The sequence below is a fragment of the Hyperoodon ampullatus genome, assembly GCF_949752795.1.
Source record: "Hyperoodon ampullatus genome assembly, chromosome: 1".
Taxonomy (NCBI): Eukaryota; Metazoa; Chordata; class Mammalia; order Artiodactyla; family Ziphiidae; genus Hyperoodon; species Hyperoodon ampullatus.
Window position 1 is genome coordinate 33,034,932 of NC_136914.1, and position 15,352 is coordinate 33,050,283.

At 39.1% G+C, this 15,352-nt stretch overlaps 1 protein-coding gene across 1 annotated transcript in view; it reads left to right on the forward strand.

The window, feature by feature from the left end:
• The window catches only part of PDGFC (platelet derived growth factor C), a gene marked incomplete at both ends in the record, with an annotated part of 209,616 nt that overhangs the window by 186,555 nt on the left and 7,709 nt on the right, over positions 1-15,352 (forward strand). The window contains one exon of the mRNA XM_079709811.1: positions 10,803-11,010. Coding sequence (XP_079565937.1) covers positions 10,803-11,010 — 208 coding nt within the window. The remainder of the gene's footprint in view (positions 1-10,802; positions 11,011-15,352) is intronic.

Sequence of the window (15,352 nt, forward strand, 5' to 3'; positions counted from 1 at the left end):
AGCGTGGGCTCTAGGCTCACGGGCTTCAGTAGTTGTGGCACGTGGGCTCAGTAGTTGTGGCGCACGGGCTTCATTGTTCTGCAGCATGTGGGATCTTCCCGGACCAGGGCTCAAACCCGTGTCCCCTGCATTGGCAGGTGGATTCTTAACCACTGAGCCACCAGGGAAGTCCCCAGGAACTAAACTTTTAAAGATAATTGTTTATCTTGAGTAAAACTGACATAGTGGGGATGATGAAATATACAGTTAAAAATGTGCATGATAATTCTTGTCTGTACAAGGCTTAATTGTTTATTAAAATTTTTAGTGATACTGTTTTACTTAATTCTTAACCAACTTTCTGAGGTAGGTAGTATCATCCCTGCTTGAAACATTGACCCCTACAGAGAAACAGATAAAGGAAGTGTTCATTGTGTAATTTACACAAATGCTCCATTTTCTTTGGTCGGTGGGTATGCCTCCCCTCCTTTGAAGAAGAGACCATCTTTTCCATCATCTGCTCTCTGCAGGAGGGCTGGGGAGTGCCTTCCACCCGATGGAAGGAAGGATGCCAGGGGAGGGGAGGGGAGGGGCAGATTTCAGGAGGCGTAAGGAGTGTACAGAGGTTTATGGAATCTGTACAAACCTCTCCCGTTGGGCTCCACTGTGAGTAATCTATAGCATCTCTCAAACAAGGCTGTTCTGTAAAAGTATAATGTTTAAAAGCAGATATATATTTCTGGAAAATTAAAAATTAGTATTTTTACTATACCCTACGGACCATCTGGTGTAGAATTGTGTAAATTCAGTCAACAAAGGGAAGGGCAAAAGAAAACAGGGAGGCCAGCTAGAAGGCTATTGCAGGTGGTGGCTTGGATGATAGGATGGCAGCAGTAGAAGTGGTGAAAAGCACTCAGATTCTCTTCGGGGGGTCCCAAGACCAAGTTCAGTGTTGGCAGCAGTGTCCCAACACCAGCTGGGGGAACCACCTTCCACTCAACTCAGACCCCTCAGGTTAAGAGCTCAGTCCTACAAGACTGCTTTCCTCCCGGCCTCAGAGACCAGACACAAGCCCCGGCTGTTACCTGGGCTTCTGACCCACCAGCTACACATGGGAGGTTCCAACAATCCCCTCCGATTCCAGCTGACAGTCATGAATCCAGATTGCTACCTGAGCTCTGACCCATGACCCCCTCCTCAGATTCCATTAATTTGCTGGAATGGCTCAGAGAACTCAGAGAAGTATTTTACTTACTAGATTATCAGTTTATTTTTAAAAGGATATCACTCAGAACAGGCAGATGGATGCACAGGGCAGGATATGGGGAGAGGGCTCCAGGCTTCTGTGCCCCATACAGGCACGACTCTCCCCAAATCTCCACCTGTTCACCAACCCAGAAGCTCTCTGAACCCCATCCTTTTGTGTTTTCATGGAGGCTTCATTACATAGGCTTGATTGGTCAAATCATTGGCCATTGGCATTAGATTCACCCACCTGGTCCTCTTGCCTCCTTGACGGGGCATGGGGGGGTGGATAAGGGGACAGGAAGGGTGACCAGAGACTTGAAAGTTCAAACCCCTCTCACCTGATTGGTTCTCCTGGCAACCAGCCCCCATCCTTAGGTGCAGTCAAGAGTCATCTCCTTAACACCACAAAAGACACCCTTATTGCTCTCATCACTTCAGCAATTCCAAGGGCTTTAGGAACTCTGAAGAATCAGGATGAAGACCAAATCCATATTTCTTACAATAAATCAGATGATCACAGATTCTAGCCCTAGTCTGATGGTAGAGCCGAGATAAGGTGGGATGCGGGGTGAAGGCACAGGAGAGGAGCAAAGACCAACTCTACACAATGGGGTCCATTTACTGAGGAAGCACAGGGTACAGGTTACAGAGAGGGGGATGGTGGTAGAGTGTAAGCTGGAGGGGGTGCCTCGAAACTCTGAGGTCACTAAAGGAAGGAACGCAGACAGAAGATACATGAGGTCCAAGCATGGACAGACTGGAGGTGGGGTGGACCCAGCAAGCACAGCTAAGGAGAAGCATCTGTCCAAGTGGGAAGCAAGTCTGCAGAGCCTGGTGTCAGCTTGAAGACAGAAAATGGACTGTTAGATTCAGCCTTGAGGTGTGAGGCATCATCGGGGACCTTCGTACTTTATGTACATGGTAATTATTTCCATTAGATTATCTCATTGTTCCCCTCAAAGTAACTTTATTAGGGATTTTTTATTACTATTCCCAGTTTCAGCTGCTTGCTCACACTCTTTATATTGACAAGCCATTTTAAAATAAATAACTTATACTATTGTTTCTTGCCCCAAATAAAGTCTTCCACCCATATAAAATCTGAACGAGGTTGAGGGTCTTCTCTGACTATTAAGCTTACTGAATAGATAATTGAAAATATCAACCAATACAGGCGCCATTTCTCAGCTAGATTCCCAGCATTCCGAAAATTTCCCTTAATGGCTGTTAAATGATGCATTGAATAAATATGGAGCTGCAAGAGAAATTTCTGTAAGAAAGAGCCTTAAGCCTTATGGTTTGAGGTGCACGTTAATTCTAGTGTTTCGGGGAAGGCGTGTTTTTCTTCTAACAGTTCTTAGCTCACCTTCTGTCTCCTGTGAAGTGCCTTCCTGTCGGTCCTTTCTTGAGCACTGAAACAAAGCAAATCCGCAAGCATTCAATACAAGATTAAGGAAAAAGTCGCGTCGTGCTTTGTCGTCAAACGCTAGTAGCTGTAGATGTTGTCTCAGTTTTTTAGGGCCTGTCACATTTTTTGATTCAGAGGAATCCTTTCAACAATCTCAGTAGGAAAGAACCCTTCATTTTGGCTTCACCCGCAGATGCCATTGTGGAAAGAGTCCTTGGTGCCGTGTTATTTAGTTGGTCCCATGGAATCCTAGCTTTCAGTCTGGATCATTACTGCTAATTCACAGTTTTACCTAGGAAGTGGAAAACTGTGTGTTGACTCTGATTCACCAGCCCGCAGTCAGCTGTCCCGGGAAAGCGCTGGTTTCCAGGAGACCTTCCACCCTTTAACTGGGGTGACCTCAGACCAGGAACTTTAGGTGGGCAGGAGTTGGGGTAATGGTGTTGTAATTTGTACAGTCTAGTCAGATGGCAGTGGATCTCAAGTTTCGCACTGAAAGGAACTCTGGGCCAGTAACAGTCTCATCCACTAATTTAGTAAGAAACTGTGCTTATAACATAACCATTCGTCTTTTTTTTTTTTCTTTTGAAATTTTTAACAAAGCTAGCCATCTCTTTTCCCATATTTGGGCCCAGACAGAACACAGCTGCTACTCAGGGTTTGCCTGAAACCCTGAAACTCCGGGAAGGTCAGCTTCAGGTTTGAGCCTTGACGTGACAGCTTTTAAGTGCTGGAGGGTAAACATAGTTCCCTTTTCAGCCTGGACGGTCGCTGGGATCAGCTGTGTAGACAAATCAAGTTTTATTCCATTGCCATGCTCTCTGAGTAAGCGCCACTCAGTGTTAAGACACGACATGAATACACTTGGCCACTTTCCCTAGGATTTCTCACTTAAATATATAATCTGCCTCACCCACACAGTATTAAAACATCTGCTCTGGAGTAGTAATGCAAGCATCTGATTTTCTTTGCTGGCTTTAAAATCATTTAAAAACATAACCCAGATAACTTTTGGGACAGATTCAGATAAGAGCAGGGGGAAAGGAGGAAGAAGCGTGTTTAAATGAATTGTTCCAGAGCATTCTTGTGTCTTTACAGCACTGCCCGTCAGTCGTTCCTGGCAGAAATTTTTGTCTGCAGGCCCCGTCTGCTTCTTAAGCTCTTTAAAAGGCAGCCCTATATTCAATATATCAGCTTGACATGGTGTAACGGAGACTGGAGACACCTTTCAAAGTGATGTAAAGCAAGGCTGCAAGACTGAACTTTTCTTTTTTCTTCTCTTCCCACACCTGGGTGATTGCTTTGTTGTTCTTTTGTTTTCAATAACTACAACAGTAAAACCTAATGTGCATTCCTAACCCTTCTGTTAGGTATGAATGAAGTGAAGCCCCCTTATCAGTTTGACATGTCCTGTATGCCTTGGCTAGGAAAGCTGCAGCATAAATCTCCGTAGGCCCTAAACATTTTGCAGCAGTTGCTATGCTACTCAAGGTAAACATTGGTGTGTGTGTATTTGTCCAGGGAAGTTTCATTGTCAATGTTATATTTTTAAATTTGCACTCACTGCAGAAATACTAATAGAAAGACAAGCTGCGGTTTTCTCAAGCTGGGTATTTATTGTGGAATTATAAGCAGTTCGGGTAGTACTATTCCAAATAGGAAGTCAGCTTTTCTTTTTCTAAAAAAGATGATAATTAATGCATAAGGTGTCTACGTAGCCGTAAGAAAATACAAAACCACTAATGATTTTTTAAATGAACCTGGAGAAGTCAACAGAGAAACTTACTTGCTGTCTTGAGCTTGTAACACCGATTCACCCTGGCCTTTACTTTGTGCAAACACATGGGCCGCCCATTATGTTTCAATAATAAAAGTAGAAATATGTTTGTTTTCCAGTTTTTCTTTCATATTAAGTTCCCTTTTTATGGTCCACACTCACCAGGATTTGTTTGATCCTTGCTGAGTTGCTTATGTGATTCGTAACAGCAAATTCTCAGTTTGGCTTTGTTTTGGCAAAGAGAAAAAGTCTCTCCTGTGAAACAAAATACTTGGTTTGTAAAGGTTAAGCTTCCCAAGGGCAAGAATTTTGGTCGGTTTTCTCACAGCACCCACATGATGGGCTTTTTAATAAATGTTTGTTAAATGACTTAATGGACACGGTATAATATTAACCTTCATTTGCTGCTCTGGTCGATATGAAGTTGGGAATTCCATGACAGCATGTTTTAGTTTGCCAGGGCTGCTGTTACAAAGTACCACAGGCTGGGTGGCTTGCACAACAAAATTCATTTTCTCACAGTTCTGGAGGCTGCAAGTTGGAGATCATGGTGTCAGCAGGATTGCTTTCTTCTGAGGCCTCTCTCCTTGGCTTGTAGACGAACACCTTCTCCCTGTGTCTTCATGTGGTCTTTCCTCTGTGCGTATCTGTGTCCAAATTTCCTCTTTTTTCAAGGACCTCTTCTTACAAATTTCTTCTTCTTACAAGCCCAGAACTGGGATTACTGGATCAGATGGTATCTCTATTTTTCATTTGTTGCTGACTTTCCATACTGTTTTCCATAGTGGCTAAACAAAGTTACATTCCCACTAATGGTTCATAAGGACTTTTTGGAAATGACACCAAAAGCCCAGCAACCAAAGCAAAAATCAAACAAGTAGGACTTCATCAAACTAAAAAAGCTTCTGCACATCAAAAGAAGCACTCAACAAAATGAAAAGGCAACCTGTGAAATGGGACAAAATGTATGCAAACCAAGTACTGGACAAGGGTTGATATCCAGACTGTATAAAGAACTTATACAACTCAATAACCCACCAAACAAAACAAAAATCCAATTATAAAATGGGCAGAGGAACTTAACAGACATTTTTCTAAAGGAGGTGTACAAATGGCCAACAGTACATGAAAAAGATGCTCAACATCACTCATCATCAGGGAAATGCAGATCAAAACCACAGTGAGATATGTCCTCACACCTGTTAGGATGGCCGTCATCAAGGAGACAAGAGATAGCAGGTGCTGGCGAGGGTGTGGAGAAAACGGACCCTCTTGTATCCCACAGTTACATGGAATTCTTAAATGTAAAAGATGGAGAGAATCTTACAGGTCACTGGGTTTAAGCAGCCCTGCTTCACAGAGGGGAAAACTGAGGCTCACATGGGTTACAGTATTTGCTGAAATTCCCTCTCCTGATGTAGTAGCTTCAGGGGTAAGTGCAGGCTCCCCGACTCCTGATCAGGGCTCTTCACTCGTGTCATGCTGGCACTCAGAATGATCCTCACCAAGGAATTAAAAAGACCTCATCTTGTATAGGATCATTACACACGGTCCTGACATTCTAGAAATGGTGTGACAGGACAACTCATTGCATAGAGATTTCACAGCTCTTTTCTCCTCTTTCAGGATCTGTCCTTACCAAGTCATATAGCCAAAAGGGTCTAGACTAGGATTAGGTTATCCACCCAGGTTATTGCTGCTGCACTGAAGAGAATAGCAGAAAAGCTTTTCTCTGGCTTACTGAAGCAGTGGTATTGATTTAGTTAGCTATGTACATTACAGAAGCCAAGAAACACTGGTTTTTTTTTTTTCTGAACATTGGCAGCCACTATATAGCCAACACAACCCATAGCTTAGTGATAAGCATCTATTTTCATGGCAACTGAGAGAGCTGGGGAGTGGGGAATAGGCAAATCCAATTCAATTCGAGGCACTTAGCCCAATCGTAAGTACTTTTACACAGCAAAGATATCGGTAGACTTTTCTAGACACTTAATATGAGAGCAAAGCCTCTAGGCTTGTACCAGAAAGAGGTGTTCTTAGTTAGAGGACAAATTAAAGCTTAAAAAAAGTAGAAGATATTTTTCCCTCTAACTTTTTTTTTCCAAGCCCCCCCTTTTCTCTGAAAAATCCCTTTAGACAATTTAGAAAAGCAGAACTTCAAAAGTGAACAACTTGATTGTTCCTTGAACCAGTGGGTGGGTGACAGTCATGAGGAAGCCCTTAAAAAAGAAAAGCACTGCTTCCTCTGTTCTGTCCCGGGATTGAATCTTTGAATCCAGAGGAAGTGAGTTAATTCTCCCCTCCTGTTTCTTTTGGGTGGGGACTGCTGTGTGTGCGCCTGTGTGTATGTGTGTATGGGGTTATCTTTTTAAAGCATTGTCTTATTTTAATTGAAATATTTAAAAGTGTGGAGATTTATAACATCAGCCAATTATCTGCATGCAGTAACATTTGCCAAGTTGTTTTTTTTTTCCCTTGTCATTTGAGGGGATTGATATTCTGATACTTCATTGAACCCAAGATGGGCATATTCTGTTTGTCCAACGTTACAGACTTATTTTGTTTTCTTTTTCTGTGTAACTACTTTAAACTTTATCTCAGGGGTCCTCATTTCAGTTGGAACTTTCATTGTTCTTGAAGGAATGCTCTATACATTTCCAACAGAAGTGGAAGCAAAATTAAGCCAACCCCAGAGCATAAATAACAATTTGATATCATGCCTACAATATACATCTGCACTCTGATACTTTAATGAATACTGTATACTTTTTGTATAGGCTTTCTATACACTTACCCTCTGTGTGCAGATTGACACATTTGATTTGTTTTGTATCATCACGGTCATAACTCAGTTATCCTTTGAATAATACTGACTCTTTTTGCTTTACATAAACATACACATTTTGGCTTATAGTTTAAAAATTTGCAAAACCGTTGCATCAAGTTTTTCACATTATAAATTTAATCAATATTAACCAAATTGGTTAAATTAGTAATGAACACTTTTATTAGAGAATTGCTTATTTATATCCAAACTATACTTATCAGTCATCATAGTACTCTCTATCAAAGCAATATTGCATTTCTTGGACAATTAAAAACATTCTGGTAGTAAAGAGGAATATATTAAATGTGCTTTCTACTCTTAAAAGTTGGATAGAATAATGGAAAAACATCTTAGTGCTAATATTTTAGCCAGAATCTTGACATTCTTGAAAGTAGATCTTTAAAATAAGAATGAAATCAGTGTTGACCAAAGCTGCCACATTCATTTCTGCTGATTATCCTCTATAAGCCCCACTACCACCATGGGCCAGAGGGGCTCGGGGCCCACAAAGCCATGAGTCCCAGCAGGGGCTGTGTCTGCCCCAGAGAATGGATGTCCTTTCTTTCTGATTTTTTTCTGAAAAGCAAATAGCGTCTGCTTTTCAAGCCATGTGCCCACAGGATAGTCTGGAGAGGGTCTTTTCCAAATTGACCCAATTGAGGTGTTTGGGGAAGCAATGGCCCTGTTACACGGGAAGGTTTCATGGATGGATTGGGTTTCAAGAAAGGCTGTTAAAAATGGTAAAGATTTATTATGCGGATCACAAGATGGAGAGTTTTGCCCATGGGAGTGGGGCAGCAACATTAGCATGGGGAGAAGTGCAAGGTCAAGGTCAGAGGAATATGACATGTGCAGCAGCCAGTGAGGAGACTAGATTGATTGGGACAAAATGTGCCTGTCTTTGATGAGTGGAGGATTAGATGCAAAAGGTGAGCGAAGGTCAGGTGGTGAGGATCCTGAGTGCAGGGTAAGGAATTTGGATTTTATCTTCCAGATGAGAAATCACTCTAGGCATTTGTCCAAATTCATCCCGTGATCAGCGATAACTTATTTTAGGTAGATTAACCCAGGGTTATGCAGCATAGAATAAAAGGAATAAGAAAGAGTAAAGGCAGGGAGACAAAGTTAGAGACTGCTAAATATAGTCCATTGTTTTCAGTGTCTGCCCTGTATCTGAGTAATGAGGATGAAAAGGAAGAGCTGATATGATAGTTTTTTTTTTTAATTATAGCAAATGTTATCATTTTTACCTGATCTCAGAAAGAATCCATACTTATTATAGAAAATGCTGAAAATATGGATAGGTATAAGGAAGAAAGTGAAAATCACCCATTCTCATTAAAACCATAGATGAACATTCCACATTTTAGGTGCTTTTGATTTTTCTTTGTTTTGTTTCAATGTATGTATGTTGAAATCATGGTATAATAATGCTATGTTTACATAGCTTGGATTTCTTGTCATTTACTACATATTAGGCATTTCTTTTTTAATAAAAAAATCCTAGAAGACCTCATTTTTTTTACTGCAGTATACTTGATTTACAATGTTGTGTTAATTTCTGCTGTACAGCAAAGTGATTCAGTAATACATATACATATACATCTTCTTTTTTCAGATTATTTTCCATTATAGTTTAATACAGGGTATCGAATAGAGTTCCCTGTGCTATACAGTAGGTCCTTGTTGGTTAATCTATTTTATATCTAATATCCTGTATATGTTAATCCCGAACTCCTAATTTATCCTCCCCCTCCAGCCTACTTTCCACTTTGGTAATCATAAGTTTGTTCTCTACATCTGTGAGTCTGTTTCTCTTTTGTAAATAAGTTCATTTGTGTCATATTTTAGATTCCACATATAAGTTATGTCATATGGTTTTCGTCTTTCTCTTTCTGACTGACTTCACTCACTATTGACAATCTCTAGGTCCATCCATGTTGCCACAAATGGCATTATTTCATTCTTGTTTATGGCTGAGTAATATTCCATCGTATATATGTACCACATGTTCTTTATTCATTCATCTGTCGATGGACATTTAGGTTGCTCCACATCTTGCTAGAGGGCCTCGTTTTTAATGCCTGTCCCACTATTTCAGTTTATGACTGCAGGGTTATTAACTATTCCACTACTGTAAATTTAGATTGTGACCAACTTTCTGTTATTATAAACATTACTATAATAAACATCAGTCAACATAAATCTTTTATTCCATACTATTCCCTTTTCTTCTTCTTCTGCAGATAAGCAAATAGATAAATTTTAAAAATTAAGTGGAGCATTTGTTCCTGTATTTATTTTGCCTGTTTTGATTTCAGTTCTAATCTACCACTCCCCACTTTTAGTCCACTTTGAAAATCGGGGAGGGGAGGAGGGTGTTTCTTAATGAACTTTTCCTGAAATTATTACCTCCTTTTGGTGCTTGACTTTTAAAATAGTGTACTTTAATCCATTGCTCTATACATGAGCATTTAGGTGGTTTTCAGTGTTTCTCCCTTTCAACACTGTGATGAATTGATATTCATGTGCACATATTTCCATGTGCACAAATAAAAGGCTATAACCTCAAAAGTGAATTACAGGGACATGGGACATATCCATCTTCAATTTTAGTATTCTGTGTACATCAGTTACATCAACTACAGTGATACCAACATATTCTCACTTCTGCAGGCAGACCAGAAAACTTCTAATTTACCCACATCCTTGGCAATCCTTTCCTTTCAATGCTCACCAATCTCCTGTAAGTGAAATAGTATCTTTCTTTGTATGTGAAATATCACATTTTGTTTTGCATTTCTCTGATAACTAATGAATTTTAGCATGTTTTCATATGTCTAGTGGCCATTCAAGCTTCTTGTCTGGAATTTGTCCATTTTCTATTGAGTTTTTTTTTTTTTTTTCCGTATACTCTGTCCTGTGACAGGTATATGGTTTGCCAAGGTGTTCTCCCAGTGTCTGTATTTAACTCTGTTTATTACAAAAAATTTAGGCAAATTTATCAAAGTTCTCTTTTATGGTTTGGGTGTTTTCTACCTTGATTAACAACTTCTTCTCCAACGTCAAATGCTTTAGCTTTTCACTTATTTTTTTTTTCTTATTCTTTATGGGTTAATTACTTTACATTAAAATTTTAATTCCTCTGACACACATTTGTATAACTCCCAGGTGATTTTCCAGAATGAGGAGGATGAAAAGTTGAAAACAAAAGAAAAATTTGGGAAACTCTCTTAAGGCTTCCGTTGTTATGTCCATAACTGAACCACCGAGGCATCTTCTGTTTTGTGTAAACAACAGATACCCACACCTACCATGGTTTGTGGTAACGAAAGTGAATGTCTTGCCCATTGAAAATCTTTTCCCACAGAAACTCCGTCCAAGTTCATCTGCATGAAGTCTTTGCAGAGTAGTTTACTGCTCACTGGGGTTGAATACAATTTCACTTCCAGGTGTTTGTGGCCTTAGTCTGCCTATATCTAACCTCGTGCGTGAGTCCAGAAGGAACACGTCTTTTTTCAAACTGTTGCCTTCTGACACTGGATTCGTTTTACTTTCAGCAGTTGACAGAAGCTGTGAGTCCTTCCGTGCTGCCCGCTGCAGCTTTGCCTCTGGACCTGCTTAACAACGCTGTAACTGCCTTTAGCACCTTGGAAGATCTTATTCGGTATCTTGAACCAGATAGATGGCAGCTGGACTTAGAAGATCTATACAGGCCCACTTGGCAACTGCTGGGCAAGGCTTTTGTGTTTGGAAGAAAATCCAGAGGTAAGCTCTCTCTTCAGGTTAGAACCTCATTTAAGTTTCTTAGCAGCTAATGTTTCAGATTCTTCTGCCATACCTTCTAATGAGGAGAGTTTAAAATTCTTCCCCGATAAATTTAAATAATCCACCTTCTTAACATTTGAGCATATTTACATATTAAGTAAGAATACAAATAAAAGGAGGGTTTGGAAGATTAAAAGAGATGCTTTTGTTGAAAACTCCTGTTATTTCTTTCATTCAGAAATATCATTTTGATGAAGTCCTGGGCTACATTTCACAAGAAACGTTGCTTATTCAAACTTAGTATTTGGGGTATATTGATTCAGAGATTCAAGAGAGATTATCGTAGCTGCTAAACCAGGTTTAGGGCTAGAAAAGGGGAAAGCTCTATTAAAATCCGTATCCGCCATGACCCCATGAGTCAGGATTATATCAATTTCCATTTCCTAAGCCTAGAAACTCCCTTCAAGAGTGAAAGTGTTGATAATTAAACTTAATTCCACATGGTCAAGAGATTGGAAATAATGTTCGCTGAATCTGTTCTCAGGTCAGGTAACTTTCCTAGTCACCCTAAACTTGGAAATCATCCCTCTCAAACACAAATGAAAATGTAACTGGGTAGTTATAAAGCTCTCAGACAATCTGTTTCAGTCTGTCAGAAACTTTGAAATCTACCCAGGGTCCCTTTAGAGAATGGAGGACAGTCTGCAGAAAGTCTGTAGAAAGCACAGTCTTTAGTTAATTTGAGCGACTCACAGGGGCAGATTGCATCAGACTGGTCAGAAAGAAACCCGATTCCTGCCCTCTCCTGCTAAGAGTTGCAGCCCTTCTGATCAGGACTTACATCTCAGCAGATCATGTTTGCACTTGCCCAGCATGGTATTCTGCTGGACCAGCAGCCCTGGTTTCCTCTCAGCGATATTGGAAATCGCTGTTCATGTCCAGAGGCAGCTGAATCTTGTCCAGATGCTGAAAACAGTTACATATTTATAGGATGTGATCGTGATAAATAACTCACCAACAACAACACTTCCTTTCCCTCCCACTTAGGAACGGGAAGATGAAGATTTGCAAGGCTGGCTGAAATGCCCCTGAATAGAGCCTTTGTTAGCAAATTTGAGGTAGATTATCCCGTGGATCCGTAAGAAGCAGAGGGAGTCAACTGGCTTGAGCTCAGATTTAGTTTTTTGACAGCCGATCTTACGATACGAGCCTGAAAATCTCCCCTCTATCCCTGCCTTTATGCCTGAACCTCTTACATGGTGCTCAGTGAAGATTTGGCCAGAGGCTAGGGTGTATTTAAAAGGCCCAGCTCTGAACCAGATCTTTCAAATATTCATTTAACACTTTCCAAATTGAAGCCCTTTGCAGTTTGCCAAAACTATTAACTTTTTAAGCGTACAATAAGTGTGAGCAAAGCAGTGTATATTTTTGGAACTCTACATAAACTAAAATGCAGGTGTGGGATAACATCTCTATAGACAAAACCAACCCCCCCCAAGAGTCTTTCTACAAGGGAAGGAGGAGTAAAACATTTAAAAGCTTCTAATTAGAGATTGAGATAGATTTTCCACAGAATAAACATATCACAGCGTTACCACATTCATCTTAGAAAGACCACCCTCAGATTGCATTACGTTAATAGAATATCCTTGGGCTAAGTTTCTGAAAAGAATGAACACTGACAAAGTAAAATGTGATCATAATTTTTTTTCAATCAGTATTACTCTTTTTAGGAAAACTTGCAATATTTATGAATCTGAACAAGAAAATAGGCATTAGAAAAACAATTTTTATTGACGACAGGCTTCAAATCTTCATTCTTTAGAAAGACAAGCTAATGCATGTATTGTCTTAGGAGGTTGTTATGAAAAGGAAATAAAGCATCTGAAGGAAGTTTACTTCACAAATATTTTGCAGAGGGAAACTTCCACATTATTACAGTTAAGTTATTAAAACGTATGTGTTGGTGCATGATCTGTCTCTCTCTTTGTTTTTTGACTAGATGTTCTACCCAATGTTTGGAGAATTTGTGACACCAATCATAGTCACGTGACTTATTCTAATGATGCTTAGATGTGTTTGAAGCCCTAGAAGTAGGAAGCATAAATTTCAAATAACATATGCTAAATGTAAAGTCCTTACTTGTATTTTTAGCCCAGAGGGGACTGTGTTAATGTCTTTCTTTTTCTTTATTTTCCCTTTCTTCCTCTGGTTCAGCGTGTTCATTCATACCTTACTACTACAGAAAAGAAAAACCCATATTTTTAAAGTCAGGCTTAACTAGTACTTAAAAAGGGCTTTTGACTTTTGTGTCAAACATGATAGATGAGTGGAAGCTAAGTTGAAAGTCTGTTTAAATTTTCACATTGTAGCAGGTATCATAACTTGGTTCACTTGGGAAATCCATCTAACCTTTTATTGTGGTTAAGTAAACACTTTAAAGCTAACATATACAGACTCATTTTCTAGTTTCATGAAATAGTATGTTTAAAACTCTTTAAGGTAGATGAATATCCTTTGAAAGCTAAGAGCTTCATTCACATTCTAAAGAAGTATAAATCTTAAATAAGCATTAAAAACTTTGGCAACTGGCTTTTGTATGTGTGTGCTTGTTTTAGGTTTTCTCTCTCCTTGCCTAGATGTTAACTTCTAGTGAAAAGATTCAAAGAAGCTCATATACAGCTTTGACAGTGAAACAGCAGTACGTATATAGACATAGGTTAGGGTTCGGCAAAATGAAATGAGGTAAAATACGTGACATCATTTAACCTAATTATCTCATTAATTTTATTAGAGATAAGCTTCACTTTAATGGCCCTCGAAAGAATGAACTCTTTTCCTCTTAAATATTTAAAAGCTTTACTGTCACAGGGTCATTTTTCAGATGAAAGGGAAATCTTTAGATACTCAAATAAAACAGTGATTTTCTCTTGAGTTGGAAAAAATAATTTCTAGCTGAATAAGATGTTGAAATGAACTTATTGAATTAGCATTTCCTCCATGTTTCCCTTACTTGACCAAGGTTTTATTCAACCATATGGTTTATGTGTGCTTGTAATTGACAATTGCATTTGCATAAGCTGTAATATATTTCTTGAAAATACTTACATTGGCTTCCTTTGACATTTTAGAAAAACTTGACCACATACCCAAGAAGAACCTAGCTAAGAAAACAAGCATTTGATTCCTAATTACCTTGTCACTTTAAAAGTATTTAAAAATGTTGGCACTTAATTTTTAAGACTGGGTTATGTAGTGATTATTATTATCTGAAGCTATCTTTAACCAGAAAATATTATTTATAATGTTGCCAATATTACTGAAAAGGTATTTAACCAGATTTAGTATATTTTAGATAGTACTCCTAAATTTTAATAAAAACTTTGTTTTTGAAGGAAGAAAGCTCTGATGAATTATATGTTATTCAAAACTTCAATTTTATCGGAATTGCTTTGATTTGAATATTTCTAGGGGAAAAAAGGCAAAGCTATAAAGCAGAAATAAAAATCATATTAGAATTGCTTATCCTAATAATTATCAGCTACTTCATATGTTATATATAAGCTCATGTGAAACATGATGTGTTATTTAGATATAATTTAACTGAGTCAGTGTTATTTTATAGTTAATAACAATGGTCCTTTAGAATATACTGCAACAATCTAATGAAAGGATATTTGGTTTGGTCTTCACATGTATGTACTCTCTTAAAGAATAAAACACAGCATAGTTAAGCAAGTTACTAAAAGAATAGAGACAGTGGTTATAAATTAGACATTTCTTCTGCCCTCCAGGAGAATTGAAATCTGAAAAGGAGTCTAGTTAAGCTCAATTTCCAAGTCCAAAAATTTCTCAACGCGCCAGAAGCAGTGCTTTCCAACAACTTCTGCTCCATTAAAACGTGCCCTTTTCCCCATTCCTGGTCCACTCAGCCGTCTTCAGAAATTAATTTGCTTCATTTCCTTTTCACACTCTATGATTCTTGTTTCCAGGAAGATTATAGAAGGTTCTGTCAACAAGTATTTGTATGTTGTTCTTCATTCATTGCGGGAGCTTGTCATCCTTCTAAAAATCGCATCTGCTTTTTCATCAAAGCTTTCGTTTTACATTCTATTCTTCCCTCCCACGCCCCCCTTATTTACTTTTTTCCAAAGGTTAAAAGGTGTAGCGCCCTTTTTCTCTAGAAAGTTTCCTGTTTATAGCTGGTAACTCTTCTGTAGGCTCCGTCCTCAACACTGCACAATGCCATCCCTTCATCCGCCCCTGGGTCACAAGGAAGCTCTGTTTGCCATAAAACGGAAAGCCCAGCCTGTGAGCTGCATGTCCCTAAGACCTAGTTAAA